This window comes from Falco punctatus (assembly GCF_963210335.1).
Source record: "Falco punctatus genome assembly, chromosome: 5".
NCBI classification, from domain to species: domain Eukaryota; kingdom Metazoa; phylum Chordata; class Aves; order Falconiformes; family Falconidae; genus Falco; species Falco punctatus.
Genome location: NC_137584.1, coordinates 38,572,482 through 38,595,460, shown reverse-complemented (window position 1 = coordinate 38,595,460; position 22,979 = coordinate 38,572,482). Strand labels below are relative to the sequence as shown.

General features: G+C 47.0%; 1 protein-coding gene across 3 annotated transcripts in view; it reads right to left on the bottom strand.

Annotated features, from left to right (window-relative positions):
- Window positions 1-2,114: 2,114 nt before the first annotated feature.
- The window catches only part of FRMD1 (FERM domain containing 1), a 43,046-nt gene continuing 22,181 nt past the window's right edge, over window positions 2,115-22,979 (bottom strand). For 2 of the 3 annotated variants that reach the window (XM_080390525.1, XM_080390526.1), the window contains 11 exons: window positions 19,540-19,619; window positions 17,366-17,442; window positions 15,540-15,726; window positions 12,856-13,011; window positions 10,520-10,585; window positions 10,241-10,309; window positions 9,876-10,050; window positions 7,784-8,119; window positions 7,518-7,646; window positions 6,722-6,801; window positions 2,115-5,518 (listed from right to left, as the gene is read on the bottom strand). In XM_080390525.1, coding sequence (XP_080246651.1) covers window positions 5,231-5,518; window positions 6,722-6,801; window positions 7,518-7,646; window positions 7,784-8,119; window positions 9,876-10,050; window positions 10,241-10,309; window positions 10,520-10,585; window positions 12,856-13,011; window positions 15,540-15,726; window positions 17,366-17,442; window positions 19,540-19,619 — 1,643 coding nt within the window. In that variant the 3' untranslated portion in view covers window positions 2,115-5,230. The remainder of the gene's footprint in view (window positions 5,519-6,721; window positions 6,802-7,517; window positions 7,647-7,783; window positions 8,120-9,875; window positions 10,051-10,240; window positions 10,310-10,519; window positions 10,586-12,855; window positions 13,012-15,539; window positions 15,727-17,365; window positions 17,443-19,539; window positions 19,620-22,979) is intronic. The other variant, XM_080390527.1, reaches the window with a different exon arrangement.

Sequence of the window (22,979 nt, the reverse complement as noted above, 5' to 3'; positions counted from 1 at the left end):
TCTTCCATAAACCGGCTTGTCGGAGAGTTTTTTCGACCGACACCAACATTTTCCCCCCAGAGCACCGAGCCGCCCCCGGAGGCTGAGCAGCAGCGGCTCTGTGCCCAGCGGGGCCGGGCGTACCCTCCGCGTCCCGCCGCCCCGGGCCCGGCCGCCCCCGCCTCAGGCACCTTCTGCTGCGGGCTCAGCAGCGCCCGGCGTCCGCGGGCCCCGCTCCCGCAGCTGCGGCGGTCTGGCCCCGCGGGCCTGCCGGGCCCCCCCCGTTCCAGGCCGCATGCCCAGGCCCCGCGGCCGGCCCGAGCGGCCACCCCCGCCCCCGGGGACGCGCCCCCCACCGCGCCTCGGCGTGAGGCCGCTCGGCCCCGCCGGCACCCGCGGCTGGAGCGGGCAGCGCCCGCCCCTCCGCCCGGAGCCCCGGCGCTCCTCGGGCGCCGCCCCGCGGCCCGGCCCGGCACTGCCGCCACACGGCCCGGCCCCCCCACCCGCTGCGGGGACGGGGCCGCGCATCCCCAGTCTGGCCTACGTGGCCCCGTCGTGAATGTAGCGGAGGCGAGCGGCGCCTGCCGGGGCGGCGGGCGGGCAGGCTCCCTCCGGCCGTGCCCAGCTCTGGCACCGTGCGGTGCCTCAGCTCAGCCCGCTGCCGCCGGGCACTCGGGAGCGGCCCCGAGGGGACGCGTCCGCTGCCCTCCTGCCGCCCCAGCGGGGGGCCGCAGGGGAGACACGCGGCAGAGGCCTGCTCGGGGGCTCCCGGGCCGGGGCACAGGACACGGGTCGGGATGAGGAAGGTCCAAGACAAGCGTGGCCAGACCGACCCGGAGCCGGTACCCAGCGGGGGAAGCTGCTGGCAGGCGAGGAGCTGCAGCCGGGAGCGCGCCCGCCGCCGTGGGACTCCCCACCCGCTCCAGGCTCCCGAAACACAGCGGCCTCCAGCGCCTCCAGCCTGGCCGCCCAGAACGCCGGGGGGGAGCTGCTCTCACTTCAGCACACGTACCGCGGGGCTGACCCCTCGGTTTAGCACAGCTCAGGCCTTACCCTGCCTCAGCGCCGGGCCAGTGCTGTGACATTTCCCCTGTCCCACGCCGCGCCACTCCACTGAACCCACGCAGGATCTGCTGGTACCATGAGAAGTCCCATCTTCAGAGACAGACTCATGCTATATATTCTGGTCAGCAGCAGTCCACCCTAGCAGGCAAGGAGGTGCTATTACTTGACAAGCAGAAAAAGAGAAGCCTCAAAGGCCTTCAGATTTAGGGGACTTAATATTTGCCTATGTAATTCTACCTCACAGAAAGCACCGCCTCCTTCCAGTATCCCCAAACCAAAGCTGGATGAGTCTCTGAAGTCCTTCAAAATATATATATACTGGAAACACAGCAGGTGCTGGACAGAAAGATGAAGTACAAGAAGAGAAGTCATAAGAATAGGGGCAACACTATCAAAGTACACTAAAAAATTACTCTTTTTTTTAATGCTAGCTTTAGTGACCCGTAACATATCCAGAGAAAAGAAACACACACCCAAACACTTACAAGGGAACCCACCGGCAAACTTCTTCAAGAAGAGATGTGCAGTTACACCATGGCACTCCTCCACGCATCTGTGTCCCACGAAAAGCAAAACTTCCCTTTATCCATGCCAGACCCCAGGCCAGCAGGCTAGGTGGCTTACGGCAGAACAATCGCCAGTGGCACTTCGCCTCACATGGGCTGGTGTGCCTGTCCTTGGATGCAGCCCCTGGGAGGATGCTGACAAGATCTCTCTGCATCCTCAGAAGTTCACATGCTCAGTTTTCTTGACTGAACGCCATGAGCAGCTTAACTCATCTCTTCAGGTAGATTCAGCTCCCGTTAGTGTTCCCACTGACTCTAACCTGAGCGACTGGGTCCTCAATACCTGACAGAGGCCCCTTTGGCATCGTGCTACTGAGAGCAGCCAGGAGGAAAAGGAGTTGTTCCAGTGACTACAGTGCCTCTGGGTTTGCCATCACAACCCGGGCTCACACGGATTACAGTCTGGCAGCAAATTCATTTCTACAGCCTACCTATCTCAAATGGAAGATGTCACTGACATGCACCTCTTGGAGGAAATAAACCACAATTATAATGATATACGACTACCTTTTTCTATCCATACTTTATTGCAAGTGTACATATAATTATTTATATTTTATTTTAAACATGAAATTCCTTTCATGGAAAGGAGAAACTTTTACCATTAAAATAGTGATTACACCATGAGTATTTTACAAATATGTACAAATATTGGCAGCTAGTTTCTAACATCAACTGTTAAATGCTTACATAACCCTCTACCAAACTAATTAAACCCAAAAATAATAAGACCTTCTAAAGCCAAAGACAAACAAAAAAATAAGTCTATTGCTAGCAGGAACAGGCTTTTTTTCCCCCCATATGAATACAAAAACTTGCATGATAGATATTCACAGTGCTTGTAAGATATTAATTCATTCTTAGTCTATACACGAAAGTGTCCGGTCTCCCCTTCATATGCATATGTAACATAGTACTGGAGGGAGCTGCGCAGACCACTGAGAAAAGACACTCAGACTTGAAGAGTTTGCCTTCCCTGCCAGCCATGAATATATACAAGAAACCCCCAAGTACATACAAGGCAGCCGATGCTCACACAAGAGCCAATTACACTGTTTTCAGGCATTGGTGTATTTTGTAACCAGCAACAGGAAGATTACAGCATTTCACCAAGTCTATCGAATGTTCAGTAACTGCAAAAAGAAAACTCCAAACCGCTTGGTGTCAGTGTCAATAAATACTTCATCCAGTAAGGTGGATTAGGCCAAAGCAGGTACGAATGTGATTGTCTGAGACAAGTGCGCATAGATGTCAGCATTTGGTGCAAACATGTTTATGACACTTACTGCAACTATACGCACTGAATTTTGAGGTTTTTTTCCCCTACTAAAAACCATTGCCAGAACCACAAGTAACCGTACATCTGCATGGGTGGGAAAGCAACAGTTTAGCAGGGCTGTTGCTCCAGACCCCTCCCCTCCCCCCCTTTTCCATGGACAGACATACAGACATGCAATACAAGCCATCTCTCCAGCTCCGTGATGGCTGCAAGAACAAGGCTGCTCCCTGCAGCACAGCAACTGGTCCCCTGGATCCTGGCCATGCCTCTCTCCCACAGCTTACAGCCAAACGGGCCCCAGGTAACGGGGAGCAACCTGATAGTGGGATGCTTGACTGGACTGTTCACGAGCAGCCAGATGTCCTTTATTCATTTAGATCTATTTAGGAGAGTTTATTTTAGATGCAGTAAACATACCTCAAGTACTCTGTAAAGGCATTTGGGCTTTGCTTGGAAGACATGGAAAGAGGCTATGGTGAATACACAGCTCCTCGTCTTTCATCACAAAAACAAAGAACAGCGTGATCGAAGAGGGCACAGTCAATTAAGCTGTGGCTGCAGTGAGCTTGTGCCCATTATTCATTCCTCAAACATCATAGCCAGGGTTTGGTGCTGGATTCATCTCAGAGGATGTACAGCTGCTGATGCTACTTCAGTAAATGCAGATGCACCTGCATGCTCTGCCTACACCACATTCACTTGCATAGAAATAACAAGATGACAGACTTCATAGATGTGCTATTTTAACAATTTACAGGAAGCCAGTTTACCAGACAACTACTAAGCCCACAAAGCCCACCATCAAAGCAGCAGCTCAAACCATTCTCATCGTGGCCTGGCTTGCTTCCTTTCCTGAACTCAGCTATCTTCAGCTTTTGAGTGATCAGCACTGCACAACACGCACGTCCTCAACCAGCAGAATAGCATCAACCTGCTTCTAGAGTTTTCCAACAAGTTATTACTGTCTACCTGCAAGGTTGTCAAAAGCTGGGCGCAAGGTTACACATGCCTTTAAGTACAAGCTTCCCAAATGCTGGGAATTGATGAGGGGAGGAGGTAGTGGGGGAAGACAGGGAAGGAAATCAAACAAACATACATTTATTTGCATGTAACAAGGTAGCAGGATGTTTTCCAAACCAAATGCTTGAATCAAACAGCATAGTTATTATTTTCCTAGTGAGAGCCAGCACAGCAAGGTCCACCACTCAGAATCACCAAATGAGTGAGTACCCCTTGGCACACAAACATCCTACACTTCCACCACTATGAGCCCTGCAGCACTACACACTCCCATTTGCATGACCTATCCATGACTAAGCAGGACACAGTCACTCCGTGTGTCCTTCCAAAGCAACTTTCTCCAGTCCATACTTGCACCCTAAGCAGAGGAAAAATTTCTAAGGAACAGATATATTAAAAAAAAAAACACAACAACAACATAAAAGTACAATTCAGTAAAGGGTGATCATGCCTGGACAAATACTCCAGTCACACTCCTGTCTTCAAGAGCCAGTCGATTTACACTCTCAACTTGTCTGTTGTACTCTCAGAGGCAGCTTACTAATTTGTTTTATCCCTTTCCCCATCTCCCCAAGGACATAAGCATTTATTTACCAATCCGCATCATGGCAGTAGTAGACAGCTGAGAGACAGTTCCATTTGTTGCATTAAAGGGGGAGAAAAAAAAATAATGCATATTGTATTTGACTAGATGCTTAAAAAACAAATGACAAAAAAAAAAAAAAGAGAAGTAAACTCCTGGCAGAGCAGGTCTTGCTCCCCATAAAGCAAATAGGCAACTTGTGTTCATTATAACAGGAACAGGCTAGACACTTCCACATACAGCCTTCCAAATGTGCTCAGAGTATATCCTGGCCTGACAGCTGTTGGCAGTGTTGCAGCAGCACAAATTCAGGACAACCAAGCTACCCGTACACTAGCATTAACAGAAAGGGACCACAAGAGAAAGGCAGAAAGATAACTGACACAGACTTTCAGTTTCTTTCTGATAAATCCATTTAGACACAGTGTTTGCTTTACTAGCTCAGCATCAGTTTTGGTCCACTGTTTTTGGTTTTTATGTCGGTTGTGTCACTGCTAATGGTGCAGGCCACTTCCATTTTCTGCTCAGACAGACGCTTCAAATGCCAATGTTAAGTGCTACACTCCACTTGATTTGCCCTGTAGTCAGGTCTGCAGAAGTGATGCCACTTACTGATTATGGAGCTGAATAACAAAGCTGCTCACAATCTCCTGCAAAACCAGAGTGACATCACATGTGTTAATGAGGTATATATTTCCATGATGAGCTCTTTCCTGGTATGGAAGAGCTCCAATCTCATTACACCACAAACTCCTCTGGGAGCTGGTCCTCTCCCAGAAGATCCAGGGAGAGGCAGTTCATGGATCGCTTCCCATAAAGGGCTGACTTGGTTTTGCAGTCTGCTGTGGAATAAACGCAGCCATAGATAGACAGCTTGTCCTCCAGGCTGCAGCCAAATGTGTAGCTGTGGGACGTGTCTGAAGACAATGTGGCACTTGGTGGCGGGTGCCGGTGCTTGTAAAGGCGGATGTCATCCAAACTCTGGCTGTGCTGGTCCGTGCAGCTCCTGCTTTTGGGTGATCTGACCTGACGGTTCAGTAAGACACACAGGAATAAAAACAATGAGCTCAGACACAGCCTAAGGATGCTGGCTATGCATGCTACAAGTTTTCCAAAATTGTTCTTCCATTCTTTCAAAACAGCCCCACCAGTCTTCTGTATCATATTGGCTTAATGAAGAAGCCGTGACTCATTAAGAAACTACAAGTGAACTGAACTGCCATGTTGAGCCAGATTCTAATCTGTATGCACTGTGTCCTCAGTGTCCAGTACAATGGACAAAACACTTGACAGGTATTGACACCTGAATGACCCTGACACTTCTTGGCAGATCCATGGAGTCATCCTCAAATGGACAAAGTACACATAAAAAAAATACACCAACTACTTTAACACAGTGAAAGAGTTCAAAAGAGAAGAAAAAAAGAAAGTCCTAAGGAGTGATCGAAGTCCTTGTTCAGCAAAGTTCAGGGAATTAAGGGAAAAAACAATGAACAAGCTTTTAAAATTCTTTTAGCAGGTAAAATTAATTTGGATTCAGAGACAGAAGAAATGGTGGAGGGCTGGTTTTTAGTTTTGTTGTTGTTTTTTTAAAAAAAAACAAACCACAGAACTTTTCTACACCAGTGGGTACAGCTATACTTTGAGAAGTAGTATTGTTTGGCCTTAAAAAGACATCTTAACTTTTTCCATGAACAACTTAAAACATGACATTTTACCATATATAGTTGCCTTTTCTCAGGGGTTTGATGAAAACACTGACAACAAAGACTTCAGCACACACATAGTATAATCACACAAATGATAGGAATTAGGGCTCAAACATCTGGTTTTGCTCTGATGTGAGCTCCTTCTGGCTCCATGGAGTAGGAAGATGATCAAGTCTGCAACCCACATCGAAACTGCACGGATGGTCTTGGCTGTATATTGCACTGAAAATTTGGAAGTTATTTATTTTCCATTTCTAGTCTGGAAGCCCAAGACAGACAATAGCTGGCTTGCAAGATTTCCATGCTGATCACTCTAAACCTCTCTATAATATTCTGGACCCAAACACTGCTCTCAGCCTATTCCTGATAGGAGTCGCTGGTCAACAGCTGGTTTTGGTTACACCATTTAAAGAATCAGTCAAATCCAGACCAATGAAGTTCACCTGATTAACAGCTGTCTGCATTACACTGGTTATCTGTTTTCAATGCCCACACAGAGGCCCTCCTGCCAAGCACTTACCTGGTGAAGGGATTCCACACTTTGGCCTCTCATTTTTATTAGTGTGACTTGCACCACAGACAGCGATTCCTGATTTATCGCTGCAAAGGAGAAGGAAGAAGTGAAAAACATAGCAGGTTTGAGGTTTTGTGGGCTGTGGAAAACACAAGTTGTTCTTGCAGGCCACATTCAAGCAGTGCTATCCTATAAATATAAATATACATCAGTACGCACCCTCAACACCCGGAGAGTTTTGCTCACAAGTACTCCTTCTTGCCCTTAAGGATCTATGTTTAAAAACTCTCAAAAACCCAGCTTCTCACCTACCTGTCCCACATTCTCCTATCTTGCTTTGCTATAAAGGCCGTATGTCTTATGGCCAGGCAGCTCCCCCACGATCCCCATTGTCTAGCATTCCCTGTACTGCGAGCCACAAAACTTTACCTTTTCAATCCCTGCAACTAGCTCGTTACTCTGTGGTTGAACTGTTCAGCTGTTTTGTGGTATACAAGATTTTAAAGCAAATTACTTCACCATAAGAAGGTTTACCTCAGTTATCTTTTTGTCATTAACTGATAATAAACTTGGCAAATTTGGAGAAGGGAGACCTTGAGGAGCACAGAGGAGAGCAGCACTGTACAATATAGGGTGCTGGCCTTCAACCTCTAGATGAGCTGACTTAAATCCTGTGGCAGCAGGGCAGTAAGTAGCACTGGCAGTAGACTGGAAGACAACAGAGCTTTCTTAGATCCCTCAGCTTATGCCTGTGGCTAGAGCCTAAAGAAAAGCACTGAGCAGTAGCAGAAAGCCATCTCACCTTGGCAGCTAGCAGCATCTAGAGGAAGAGATTCAATAGATTCTCCCACAGTGGCCTCCTCTAACTGGTCTCCCTCTAAAGGCTCATCTACAGGCACCTCCTCTGGCTCATCTACTGCCAGCTCAAGCTCTAGGAGGAAGAGAGTGGCAGGAGAAGGGTTAGTATTACACTTCTCCAAGCTGCTTCACATTCTCTTACTCCCCATTCTCCTGCAGGAGAAGACACGAGTGGTCTTAGAAGTTGCCCCACATCTCCAAATTCTTTACCATCATCCTGAGAGTCATCTTCAGCTCGCCCTTTGCTGCCACTGTCAATGCCAGAGCTACCGTAGCTGATGGTTGAGCTGCAGGATTTCTCTTTCCGATGCACCCGGTCAATGCTGAAGGGCTCATCCACGGACATTTCCACCGACACCCGGTGCCTGGAGTCAGCCTCAATGCCCGACGTGTGAGAGCTGCCATGGCTCCCTGTGGACTGGCGTGAGAGGCGATTATCCCTCCGGCTGCCCCCACTGCTCCCGCTGCCACGCGAGTTCTTATCGCACGGGTCCAGGTCCATGTCCAGCGTATCACTGATATAGGACTCCCGGTAGCGCTTCTTCTCTGAGGAAGATAGAAGAGAGAAACCAGTGAGAACTGTAACCCAGACCAAAGGAAGGGTAGCAAAAATAATCAGTAAGCTCTGGGACTGGCACAACCCATCAATTAAGAAACAGCTGCTGCAGCTACTAAAAAAAAAAAATACAGGGACAGTTTTATATTTTGTTTGCTCAACAGATACTGGGATGCTCCACTGGTTGTAAAAGAATTAGTCAGTCATACTTGCAGTAAACCCAGCATTCCTTGAATTAGAACAGGCAGGTAGAGGCAGTTATGATACAGAAAACAGTAGCTTCCAGAATGTGCCAAAAACCAAAAAAGGGGGGGGGGGGGGAAGGTGTATTATTTAGCTAACCTAAGTGTTCAGCCTTTAAAAAGCAGAGTACATTGACTGTTTCTTGAAATAGTCATCAATGTGTGGAGACAGCCAAGAACAGGATCCCCATGGTTGGCATTTATTAATGATGTATTAATTATTTCTTCCATGGCTTGAATCTATTACCTAAAGAGAGATGTACTGAGGGTGGTCAAGAAATCCATGAGACACTAGCAGACACAAAACAACCGAAGGCCTTTTGCCCACGCGCACTTGATTAGTGAGGCTTTCATCAGGTGAGCGGCACCTGCCACTGGTCACACTCACACAGCTCAAGGCCACTACAATAAACCCGCTGAAGGCAAAGACACAAATAACCAAGCTAGATGAGACTAAGGGCTGCTTTGCCCTGTACACCGACTCCACGCAACCAGCAGTCACCACTTCAGAGACTGATATAAGCTCCTTAAGAGTTAGATGAGATAGGCAATAACCAGAAACAAGTTTTTCCCAACTTCTGCCTGGGAGGAGTCAGCCTATGCCCTCAGACAAGAGGACCAGCTACTGCTGGCTGACTTCCACCAACATTGAAGGTAACGATACAAGGCTTACAAACCTCAGACAGAAAAAGTGTGGACGGAGAACACAGGGAACAACAGTCAGGAAAAAGATAGGTGGGAAAAGCATTCAGGAGAAGGCTAGATGGAAAGGGACACAATCCTCTGGAAGACCACCAATGCATTAAAAACAGTCACTGGGGAGAAGTAGGCTGAGAAGTTGTAGGAGACACAGCTTGCAGAGTTGGAAAACGGAAAGGGGCAAGTTGAGAGGTGATGAAATGACTAAAGTTTGTCTGGAAGCATACCAGGGACTGTCAGAGTTCAAATCACTGTTCCTAGAGGGGGGACCCCACTATAAAAGACAGATTCTGGGAGTCCTGATAGCTCTCAGCCTGTTTCTGGCACCTGCAACTCCTAGCTCTTAATTGTTGTACACTGTAGACGAAATTGTGTGCAATGTTTAGCAAAGGGTACTGAAAAATTAAGACACAGGCTCACAACCCATACTGCTGCCTGAACACAAGATGATCTTATCCCAAAGGAAAGCTTTTTATTCAGAATTGTTTCCACTTAGAAGCGTGTGTCAAACATGGAGAACTGGGAGCACAGAGAGGGAGGATCTCCTCTTAAAGGCAGATATTCCCCCTCTACTGCTCACGCACACACACTTTCTGATCACAGTCTAGCAATGTGGGAGGCATAAACACTTCCTAGTAATGGACTTGAAATACATCTAGCACCTCTATTTCTCTCACCTTATCAGCTTCCTGATAAGGCAGAAACACCATCAATTCAATGGAGAGCAGCCACTGCGGAACAGCAGCAGAGCCTACCATGCTGTACTCTTCCCCTTACTGAAGTCACCTGTTCTTCCATCACATACCTTCAGCCTCCTCCAGTTTTCGGATTTGCTTCAACACCGGCTGAATATTCAGAAAGAGCCGGTGGCTGTTACTGAGGAGCTGCAGCAAGTGCCGTGACCTGAAGGGGCAACCCGTATAGTAAACCAGTTTCCGTGCAGAGGGTAAACCGTCTGGCTGGATCTCAAATTTTTTCCCCTGCATAAAGAGGAGAGATGCCAGTAAAATGAGCAAGAGCATGCTTTAAGCAACACAGCTACCAGAGATAGCTGCAGTCTTATGCGTGTGAGTGACAGGACTTGACACGGCAGCACAGGCAGGCCAACAGCTTTGCCAGGCCCCAGGATGACAGCCCGCTGCCAGATGGCCTCCGTTCCGTCATACTCACCAGAAATGCCAGCTTCCCAATGTGCGACCAGGGAAAGTCGTAGAGGAGCTGGCGAACGTGATTCACCTCCTGTAACACATCAAACTCAAGAGTGACACAGGGACTGGCAGGTACAGGGTGGAGTCATCGATGTGCAAAGAATTTGCAAACAACCAAGAATTTGAGATATGCAGAGCCTGGCGCTTGCAGGGGAGGCAGAGGAGCCGAAGTGCAGGGGGAGGACAGGGGAGCTGGGCTGAGTTAATGCTACACCAGAAAGCTTTCACGGCAGTCTGTTACCTGATAGATGTGCATTCCTCTCAGGGTCAGGCCCAGGATAACAGTCGGGCGATCCTCCTTCTTATCCTAAAAGAACAGAAGAGCCTGGAGTCAAAGGTTAATCTACAAAGACCACGCTCTTGTTCTGGCACCTACTGCAGGAGAGGTAGCAGGACTCCCCATCACGCAGATGCCATCAGCTCATTCGGTTTTTATTGTGTTTGTAAAGTGCACCTTGCCTTGCTGACCCCTGAAATATCTACACCTAAAATCCCCTCGTACTGGGTATCTCAAACAGTTCACCAGCAAATGCCCCAGCTGCCCTGGACAGGGAATCCTGTAGCTTTAGTGGTCTGAGGGCATGGACAGTTACTGCTCTCATACTGCCACACACTGTCTCTAGTGCCTCCATGAACATGCCCCACTCTTGCTCTCCAGGTTACAGTGACCCCAAACCAGAAGGGATGCTTGTCCCCTTCTCCTTGTCCTGCGGTTTTCATCCAGGGACCTGGTGGACCTTAGGTGCCCCTTGGCCAGGAGGGAGCTAATCAATACCCAGAGGTACAGGGACCTTCCTTCTAACCTTTTGATCTCAGTGTTGGGAGCAGGTGGTTTAAAATCTTTATGGCTGGGTTGAAATACTGCCTTGTTTTTCCTCATGCTGTATCTTGGTATGACATACTCTTGTCTCTAATGAGATTCTTTTGCTTGAAGACCAAAAAATACAAACTAAAACTCTAGTTCTTTCAGTCTCTCCTGGCACGGCAGAGTTAAGGAAGGGAATACATACTTCTCTTGCTAGGAGGAGCAGGAGGAAGAAAATTCGGTGGTAAAAATTTATGGGCTCACAAAGCTCAAACTTTACATCAAAACTTTCTCTCCTTATCTGGCTTGTCAAGATGCAAGTCTTATGCCATCGCATTACCTCACCCTTTATCCCGGTACCATCCATGTCTCTAGTTTAAAGTCAGTAAGAAATGCTTTCTGCCTCCTAAGGGCAAAGAGCTTCGTAAATCAGTATTGGTCCGGAGGAGAAATACAGAGCTCAGTACTTTGTTTTCTTTTGGAGTTCCCAACCTCAGTAGCAGCCATGAGGAGGGTGTAAGACAAAAGTGACTGCTTTTGAAATCTCAGGGCAGCCAGCGTACCAACACCTTCACCTGGCATCTGTGTGCTTGACTGAGACCCAGGTATCACCTAGGAGGAGGACATCTCATCACAAGGCGAGGTAACTGTGTCACATAGCAGGAAGAACAGCACGTTGTGGATCAAACGACACACGAAGGAGTCAGCAATGCATAAAATACAAGTTCAAGTCAGACAGGAATTTGGATATTAAAAGCAACCAATTTCACAGCCTTGGTACTTTCAGATATAAATTGTATCACGTCCTGTCAGCTGGACTTCTTATGGCATTCAAGTGTAATCAGCCCTCTTATGACTGCGTCGTTAACAGCACCAGAATCAAAACGGAGAGGACAGAGGAGAGGTAGGCGCAGCACCGATGGTTTGCAAGGAACTGAAACTAAACCTGGACTACAGACCAAACTGGAACTTCTTTCCTCCAGAAAATGCATGTTTCTCCAGCAACTAGAGCTGGTAGATCTGGTCAAAGGGCACAGACACCTCCCAGACACAATTCCCACTGAGCACAACCAACCCACAAATTTAATTACAAGTCTGAAAGCGGAGTAACACCATTTTGAAAAAAGGTCTAAGCCATTCCCAATTACACAAGCAGGTTTCACTCGTCCAAGTGGAAAATAAAACTGCTCTTTAGTTCTGTTTCTAGACCTAAACTCTCTTAGCATGTGAAAATGAAGCACATTCTGTTTAAGCGGGCTTGGGTAAGTAGTTTAAAACTCAGGGACAAGCAACAATCCAGGAATCCAAAAACTGACATACAGCTGAAAAAATACCAGTCACCGACAGGGTTGGAGTGGTATGAGAAAGCCGAAATGATTCAGTGTCACCTTCAGCTATCACATGGCATTTGTGTGAAAGCTGGCTGACCTCTTGTCACCATTTCAATGGACTGCAACAACAAAAAACAAGACTCCTCAGTGATTTCCCTGGTGCAAGTCTGCTGACAGGCAGGGACAAAAATTAAGTTTTGCCATTCCTGCGGCCAGTTTCTTGGCTGAGGTACAAAACTAGATTCCAGTATATATTATACCTGTACACTGGCAACAGATTTGTTTGTGGGGGACAGGCCTCATTGGCTGAACATTTTAGACTTGTTTGGCCTCTCTGAATCAGAGCCAACCATCCCTTAAATACACAGAAAGCAAAAAATGCAATGGTGCACCCAATTAACGATGGGAGAGAAATTCAAAATAAGTGGCTCTTTGTTTAACCTTCTGCAGCCTGTAGAAGTGGACGGGCACATCTTCCAGCAGGCAGGACTCCTTAATGAACTTCAGCACTGCTTCTTTAGCGCTCAGCCCTTGCTGTTCTTGGTGCATCTCTGGGGCATGTTTCAAGATATAGTCGCTCCCTCTCTTTGCAATTATCTAAACCACAAGAAAAACAAACAGGTCAGCAACTCTTCAGCAATCCCCACAGGAGGCAGCTGTGATCAACAGCAAAGCAGAAACTGGAGGCGGTGCAGGTTCATACGGTCCCTCGAGATGTTAGCCCTCGTTCACCTCCACCTCCCTAGAGGATAAACATTTAAAGCAACCCAGATGATACTGATATCTCTAAACAGATCCTAGATGGCAAATCATAACAGACCAAGACTACAAAGGTCGCGTCAGCTCTTTTCACTTTTAAGCACTGGAATTAGTTTTCCTAACTCTTGGCATCCATAAACGCTTACGGGCAGATAGCAAGTAGTGTTCCTCACGCCAACACAATCAACAGAAACATCTCCAAACACTGCAGAAATGCTAGGTGGTCCTTTCAAGACCAGAAACTACACATTAGGCTTATTTAGCATTTCCATCCTCAAAGGGGTAGATAACACTATCTCAAGGTATTTCTTTTTTTTATCTGTTGGGAGTGCTGGCAGGCACGTGGCTTTGCTAAGCAGTAGAAAAATCCTCGCTGGGCCTTTTGCTTTTGCCCTGTGAGTGCCTAGTTCCCGTGCTTGCCAATGTGCCCTCTCCATACAAGCTTACAGGGCAGCCCGGCTGCCTCCCATGCCAAACTGGGCCCTTCTAGGCTGCAAGTGGCATTGATGGTTAAGAGGGGTGCTGGTTGAATTCACTTCACAAAATCCACCACCACTGGGGGCATTTAGAACTGGATCCCACCACATACCTGAGAACATCCTGCCAGGAACAACGTGCCCAGGCTCAGAACAACCAGAACCCATCACCACTTAGTTCCCACTTCCACTTTATATTAAGTGCCTTGTTCACTGTTCAGTAACACCTCTGCCCTCCTCTGTGTGCCTTGCCAGATTAGTTGCCCTCCCACGAGGAAGGCTGGGCTTGGTGGAGGACAACACCGATGCCATCAGTTGTGCAAAGTCAGCAGAAAGAGGCATGCCAGCTCCACAGTTCAAAGCCGGGTTTATCACCCCAGGGCAGCACCACCTCTCTTCACTAGCACAAGGCTTGGGGCAGCGCTTGGCCAGATGATCTGAAGCACGTGTTGGAGGAAGAGATTGTGTTGGAGGAGGAGATCACTCAGTATCTCCCTGCGGGAGCCTGGGGCCAGGGAGAGAAGCGTCCCCACGCCTGCCAGATTTTGCTCTTTGCAATGATGTAATAAATCACCCACATACTTGCTTGGGGTTGCGGCTCAGCACAGGTGAGCCAGGCTTTGCCTTGGCCTTTGCAATGTTTGCCAGATGAGCAATTGTAACCGATAAGACTTTTAACTGCCCCAGAAAGAGCAGCGTGAGACCCACCTTTTCCAGCCCTTCGTTAGCCACCTCCTGCCAGGTGCCCCGTAACAAGGAATAGCATGGGATGAAGGCCTGTTGCCTGGGAGAAAGGTGCATTTCTGCACAGCAAGGCAGGCAGGCTGGGACTCATACATAAAGGAGACTACCAGCCTTGCCTCCCCAGTGCAACCCTTGTCACTGCTCTGAACCTTCTCCCCAAAGCAAAGGACAGAGCCACCTTTCAGGGGAGACAACTCACCCAGAGAAAAGTGACCAACTACCAGAGGCATCTGGGTTTTTTGACAGCTACCCCAAGACATGATCTGGGCTAAAATCCAATGTCAGAGGAAAAGGGGGCTCCAAAATTAAATCAGTTTGCAGAGGAGGGTCCGTCCAGGTCCCTCCAGCAGACATCAGACATTACAGTGATGTGTCTGTAGCAAAGCTATCTTCCCTTTCTGTTTTTATGGACTCTAGTGTGTTTATCAACAGTTTTCTTGCCATTTTACCACAAGAGGAGTACTCTCTGCAGGTGACAGAGTCTTAGCTGATCTGCCTTCATTTGACAACTAAACCAACTCTTGGCTTTCTAAGCTGTTTGTAAGACTTGAAGGGCACAAGCCCATGTGCACATGCTTATAAACAAACATGCAAATCCATTTCCAGGCCCTTCCCTCTTCTCTTACTGCAGTTAACCCACAGATTAATGACAAAGAAAGCACCAGAGGCACCGCACAGCAGTACTACCCCTTAGGGTTTGGGTCTATCCATCCCAGAGGTAGGCATTAAAGAAATGGGAACAAAGGGCAATGGACTTGGCTTCGCAGCCCTGAGGTTTTCTGTAGAGCTTAGGTTGTGCAGATCTGGCTGATACACCACTGCAAATACACAATCCTTTAAGCCACAGAAGAATTACACAGCCACAGTCAGAGTTATTCATCTGATACCAACACATTCCCTCACCAAGGAAGGGTACACACCACCCGCCTCACTGATGAGTGAGCCCAGGAGGAACAAGCACCTGCATCCAGTGGAAAGAGAGGAGATATCTCCTGAGGGAAATTCAGGGTGATGCTTTACCACTGCCTGATCACTGAATCATTGCAGTGGGAGTTGGGGAAATTGCGTGCCTGCAGTTAGGTACCACCTTGACATAGCTCCTGCTGTGCATGCAATCTGTTGACAGAAAGATCCCCCAAGACTTACCCATTGCGGGAAGTAAGCCTGAGGTTCAAAATATTTGCCAGCATGGACCTTCTCCCTGTAGTTGCCCAAGTCTGCCTGTAAGCTGTAGGCAGCCAGCAAGAAGTAGATTTCTTCTTTGTGGTTGCACCGAGACATAAGTACTTGCTCTTTGAGATGGCAGTAATAGAGCTGCCGTGCCACCTTATCGCTGCAAGACACAAAGGCAAATTTACTTGAAGAAGAAAGTTCAGGCTGAGATAAAGCCCCTCAAACACATCCTCCTTCTAAGAGGAGGGATTAAACTTTGACATCCCTGACATGTGCAAATGCCACCCTGATACAGTTGTGTGTGTGTAGGGAGCATCAAGCCAAGATCAAGGTCTCCTCCCATTAAGTGTTGTACAAACATGGGAAATGGTAGCTTCTGTCCTGAGGAGCGTAAGATCTAAGAAGTTAAGGCAGAAAGCAGATGAAAGAAAAATCATGTCACACCTGTTTTGGAGACTGACTACATCAAGCACTTCTGTTTTTCTGGAAAGCCCGTAGCAGTCGGGAGAGTCAACTCCCTTGAATCCCAGTCCTGTTTCTTGCACACCTGTCCTCCTTTCCCCTCTAAACCTGGCACTGCTTTTCCAATTTCACTTTGCCTTAGGCTCAAGGTACTTTTCAACAGCTTATTCCCTTCAAGGTAGATTAAAAGACACAGGAGCCTTGGGCTTGTTTTTGTCTTCTTCCTCAAGCTGCTAAAACAGAGGTAGTCTGATAAGGCATAACTATCACACAGCGTTGATAACCCGCATACCGCCCCGCTGTAAGAGCTCATGGGAAGCAGGCTGCTGACAGGTACATATAGATGAGGTGCTGGACACTACAGTCTGCTCATAAAAATGTGTGCGTATAGTTTGAAGGGGCCATGTAATTACCTCTGCACGGCTCCACAAACCTCTCAAATTACTAGGGCAAGAGAAAGTTGCTTGTGACACTAAAGGATATGTACATTGGGGGTGGTAGAATGCTATGCAATCTCCCTTTGTACCTACAAGCAAATCTAAATAAAACACACTTAACAGCCAAACAGACTCCAGAAGAAAGACTCTGTATCCAAAATTAAAGAATATGAAGAGAGAAAAACAAAAAAACCCACCAAGCTTTGTTTGAGATGAGAACAAATGCCAAAAATTTGGTAAAGATTTTAATCCACCCAAATGATCCCAGCTCTTGGCTTGCCCAGGGGTCACAGCCACGCCAGAACTGCTGATGCAAATTAACTCTGTCAGTTGTTCATTTTTAACTACCTCATCCTTTGTTCTGTACCATGGGTAAAACTGGTGGTGTTTTAAGTACAGCTCATATTCCATGTGAATGGACTACAAATGCAAAACTCAAAGAGACTTATGAAGTAATGTCTTTTGTCCATTTACAAAAGCCCATTTCCAGGGGCAGATGACAGCAAGCACTGCTCAGATCAGAAAACAGATCCAAAGTTATTAGTATGTGCTCTGGTGTATAAACAGTGCTTTTTTGTATAGCCATCTGATGTTTTTCACACAACCAAAAAACGCAAGCAAAAGAGAGTTAATTTTGACATTTTTGTCATTCAGCCTGCTCTCTAAACACAGATGGAAAAGCAGTCACAATTTTCCTGGGGATAAGGAGTACGATTCAGGGGGAAAACATTCATAGTCGAGTGAGGAAGTCTGTGAAGGTCTTAAACAAAATCAAGTGGATTTTTTTTAAGCTTATTTCTGTGAGATCAAAGATGAGCTTAATGAAACATTATCTTTCTTGCCTTTTGAGAACACAGTGAATAATTCAAAACACAGCAACTACCACAGAAAGGATCTTACCTTATTACTCTTCCATTTTCTACGTAGTATTGTACTCTAAAGAACGCAACAAAAGGAGGGCTGAATTTCTCTGTTCCCTAGAGCAGAGGTGGAAGACAAGTTCAATGAAGTTCAGCATCCAAAATCCTGGTTACCCTGTCTAGTAATGTACTCTTCTCCCAAGCTCACTCCCCATACTGCTTTTAATTTTCTCCTTTTAGCTCTTGGCAAGTTTTAGGAGGGGACGGGGGTGTAAGGAATCTGACTTCTCAGTCTCACAACAACGAGGCACCACGAAACATTTAAGACAGGCTGAATGGCAAAACATCCTAGGGAGGGCAGAAGATTTTAGATGGTGAGTATAAGCATCCCAGTGTAGCCTGGGGATGCCCAGCCTGGCCCAGTTACCTAGCTCAGCACCTGGCAGCACCGCAGACGCATTAGTGCTGAACGCAGCAAGTTTAACACAGCCTCCCTCAAAGCAGCAGGCACGGCGGCAGGGCAGCGTGCCACACTGGCACGGCTGTGGTGCTGCCAGGGCACACCTGGGAGTAACCAGCTCCCTCTGCACCGCACCACATCACTCAGCAGGGACACACGAGCTGCCGCGTTCAGCATTTACTGCCCAAGGCTGAGGTGCACCAGCCTGATATTAACTCCTTGCCTTTTGCTTGGCAGGGCTAATGTTTAGTTATTCACACCTTCCTGCAGCCACAGACCAAACGGAGACATTTATGTCTGCTTCACACCGAAGCTGTCTGTTAGAAGCAAGCCAGCATGAGTTCTGTTGTTGTTTCAACTACAGCCTACCTTTCAGACTTACAGACTTGTTTAAACAGGAGGAAAAAAAAAAAAAAAGAAGAAAGGAAAAAAGGAACATGTTATCTTACTAGCTTATTCTCTCATCTTCCCTACTTTGCCACTTGCTTCTCTAATGTTCATACAGGTAACTTTGCTCACAAAGGCAGTTCCAAGGCTTTGCTGGTCAGACCCATCTCACTGGGACAATGCTGTGCACATCTGATGCAGACAGCAACTTCTTGATCACCATGCAAATATTTACACTTTATTTCTGCAGCTTACTCACAGTCCTATTTTATCAGCTGGACTGGGCTTTCCACCTGAAACCACTTCATAAGAATTAAATCCCTGTCTGCTAAGCCAGTCCAATATCCCAACTCCTCTCAGATTTCAGTACTGCCAATAGCAACTCTTCCAGCCTTTTATGATTCACCTCACACCAGAGGTTTGACACTTACCCTGACTGAAGAAGTCTTACAAGAATCCAGCCTCAAAGCAGCCACAAAGCATACCCCATCCTGCTGTGACCAGAAAGAAACACTTGCCTCGGGAAACCCTTACTGGCTGGACAGACAGCCGCCCCGCACGACTGGCAGCTGTCTTTGAAGTAACCCTCACTTGTCTGGGAGAAGCAGTATGGGATAAGAGATCCTCAAACTTCACTAGTCATCTGCAAACTTCTCTAAGCAGTAGAAATGGAAAGCGTGCCTACTCTGCAAAAGAAAACCCTTAAGGAAGGTGGAAAAAGTCATAATGAGCTAATCAAGATACTTGGATGTAATTGCATACTATACTTTGTTCTAGACTGCAGCTCCTCTAATAATGACACGCACAAACAGGCACTATCATGTCTGAATGACCAGCACTAAACAATTACATAGGCTTGTCTTTATTTCACACAGCTTTTCCTTTTCTCTCCCTTGACAGAGCTGGCTAGCCTTAAAGAACTAAGGATCTTCTAGAACAAAACATCCTTCCTCTTGCCCCACTGTCCTTTCGCACTGAAGAGTCACAGCTCCAGCCCTCTCCCAGGGAAGGTTCAAGTCACAAAAGGTCGTTTTAGGCTGTTCTGCTCAAGGACAACAATGACCTCTCCAGACTGTTCATGGGTTTGGCTAAGTTCAAAAGGAAGACTGACCAACTGACCTTTCCCACTCCTGTAGTGGTTAAACAGCAACCATGTGGCTACAACTGCTCAGGTAAAGTTGTGCAAGGGGCTGGTTTTGCTCTTTTAATTAATTGTGCAGCCATGCACAAGTCACTGCATCTCGCTACTGAACAGCATTCTGCAGACCATCTTCACGAAATGCTTTACAGATCTAGTTTAAGAGCTTTATTTCACTGTGTAGTCCACTACTAAAGTAGCAGCCTCTGGAATTAAACAGTTGTCTTACTTTGGTGGTCTCTTTTTTCCATTCCTTTGAAAAGTATTTGCTAAGCTTCTGTTCCAGGTCTATAAAAACATATTCATTATCTGAAAAACAAGAGGAAAAAGCATTTAATGTTAAAGATTTAGAAATTCTTATTAATTAAATACTTAGATGACTATACAAATTGTTTCCAAACAACACACTTTAACACAAAGCTGACCAGGGATAGACAGAGCAGGGAAAAGAGAGGGCACCGAACCTCTTAAGTATGTGTGCTGCTCCAGACAGTATGGAAGGAAGGTCAGCTATGCCTTGATTCAAGGTATGCTGAACTAAAGCTTCCCAAACACCTTAGCCAGAAATGCAGAATTCTTGCTTTATAAGAAGCCACTAACAGAAGGCAAACATCATCTTACCAAGTTAATTGCACTGTCAGTTTAGTGGATTCAGTTTTTTATTACTATTAAACAAGCAAGCCCTACCTAAACTTCCATTCTGCTGTCACGTAGCACCATTGTCCAGCATGGCATAAGCAAGTGGACAGTCAGGTATCTGACAGGTTTCATCCTCCACATATGAATGGGATCCTCCGAAATGGTGCGAAGGAGGACAAGCAAACCCAAATGCTCTCCCCATAAGGTCTGGCGTCTCCTGCTCACACCCAGATTCTTTCATAGAGCAAAAAGATGAATGAAAAGAAGGGAAACCTGGCCTGCCTCAAAGGACCAGGACTTTCCACCCAGGTGAGGATGAACAAGAGACAGCCTGAACAGCACATCATCTTGAAAGAGCTTTGTGCTGCTTTCAAAGCCATTGTTTTGTAACACTGCTTACCAATTATCAAATCCAAATTTAAGAAGTGAAATATTTTTTTCTGAGCCTTCTCAAGTCTCTTAAAAAAAAAATATCTGATGGGTGTTTCAGACTTCGGCAGCAATGCCAGCTGAGCACATTCACCTGACCAGTCCCTCTACTCTTTGTTCTTGCCGAGGAAAGTGTTTTCACAGGTGACGTAACTGCCAAGTTGAAGAGGTTGTTCCTTAGAAATCAAAGGAGCAGGGGAAAAAAGGGGGGGGGGGGGGGCACACACGACATGACCAACAAAACCCAACACCTTCACAAAACAACCTTCTGCTGCTGAAGACCAGTCCAGACTTCTAAGCTTTGACTTTTACTTTCTGATGTTTGAGGAAAAAAAAAAAAAAGAGAGAAAGGAAAGGGAGAATAGAGGTAAAAATTTCCTAATGGAGGTTTACAACCAAACGAGAGCCTGCACTTGTCTCTATACAACAGGTGAAGGACTGGCTGGGGCCAGTGGTAGACCAGGTATCCAAGGGGGGTCTGAGCTACCTCGCAGCCATCCTCCCAGAATATTCCAGTTCCTTGCAGGGGCAGATACAGCAAATACTTCCTTTACAAGCTTTTAAAAAACAAGCAAGCAAAACACCACCCCCATCACCACCTCCTTCAGCTCCCACCTCAAGCGAAAGAAACCATACCTCAGGCGAGCCAGAATTGGTCCACACACCACGCCAACAGGAAGCCTTGTGTAAAATACCAGTAACACTGAAGACAGTAAAGAGGATCTTTCCTGCACCGTACTGATTGCAGCTGTACTTTTAATGTAATTACAATACTGTGTACCACATTGCTTGAAGTGTCACATACATATACAGCACAGTATTTAACAGCACTGCTGAAAAGTGCAGAAATCCTGAAAATTTTAGTGGTGGAAACTTAAGTGCTGTAGTACACAAGGTGATATAGCAGTTGTTTTGCTATTTTGAGGAGGAGAGGAATATGTTTTAGCATCACAGAGACTGCATCTTGTACCTGCACCTTCACTTATGCCTGTAAGACAGGGTGGCTGGCAGGCTGTGCTGACCCCCTAGTCCTTGCTTCTCTAAGTCCACTAAGATCAGATAACGCTGCCTTGAAAAGGTTGATAGAAATCCTAGTCGGTGAGAGATGGGTTTGGTCCATCTCTTGGACTTTGTCAGCTGCCAAGCTGATAAGCATCTCTAAAGCTCTTCTTAAAAAGTAAGTAAAAGCTTATTTAGGGATCAATTGCCCAGCAAGCGACAGGAGTGGGTAACAGAAGCACAGCACCCAGCCTGGGCTTCGGCAGCCCCAGGGCAGGGCACTCACTCCAGCAGGGGTTCCTGCAGTGGGACTGGGGTGCTCCTGCTGGCACGGCAGTGCCACCATGGCCTGTACGGGTTCTGCCAGCACCACTGTGCTTAGCTGCCACTTGTAAAGACAGCAGGGAACCCGCATGGCTGTAACAAGCTGTGGGGTCAGTTTTCCCTTCTTGTCCAGGAATGATCCCATGCTTAGAAGCGTTTACGGGAACACATGAATTATTCCTCAGCCACGAGGAAAAGATGGCAACAGCAAGCACATACCTTGAGCCATCACATCACACATGGATACTGGGACAGAAAGAGAAAAAGGATGACAGAGCAGTTCCACTGTAGTAAAGCCATTTGTTACCCACACTCCACAGCCCCTATTTATCTGCTGTGTTAATTACCTTAGAGAGATGACTCTGGGAGAGCCCAGATGCCAAGCCTGAGGACTGCAGGTCATTATCATGCCTACTGAGAGGTACACATAAACCTCAAGAATAAATAAGGCTGAAGGAGGAGGACACCCTGATGCATCAACTCTCCCTGGGGGTCCCACTCTTCCCCAGCCCAACATCCTCCCTCCCCTGCAAGAATGCAGCACTGCATTCCTGCCTTAATGAAGTTAATATTGCTGGAATGTCAACCTGAGTGCAAACCTCCATCTACAAAAACAAAGAGGTATTTCCCTCCCCAGCCCTATGTGGGCTGTGTTTTGGGATTTTATTTTCCTTAAACTGGATTAGTGGTGAAACTTGGCAATTTTTTGCCAGATGCTAAAAGCCTCTGGTTTGAAACCAAGCACCTCTAACAGATATGAGAGCACCAAATCACAGCACCGCAGAGCAGTGCTGTAAAGGACAGTATAGAAACGCACAGATGGGCACCTCTCCAGGGAAGAAGTGTCTGATCTGTGGATCCAAACAGGGCTGGATACTCAGCAGGTACAAACTGTCATTGGTTCACTGGCCTCAGCTGAAGGACAACTGAAAGGTACTAAGCTTGCTTAGAAGCATGTATGCACCCATCCACCTGCAGCTACTGACACTGCATTTGTTAATCTCACCTCAGCACTGTCAGTGAGCTTAAAAATATATCATATATATCATATCAGCTTCTCTTAAAAGGTTCCCTCATATGTATGTGGGATCCATCCATCCAGATACCATACCTGGCATGACACCACTGCACTGCATTCCCAAGAAACATACCTGGCCGGCCAGCCAGCCAGCTTGCAATAACACAATTTACACATTTCTCCCAATTACAGCTTTTAAGAACCCTCACGTGAAATGGAAGGTTTATGCTATAAAACCTCACTTCAAATTAGGCAGTCAC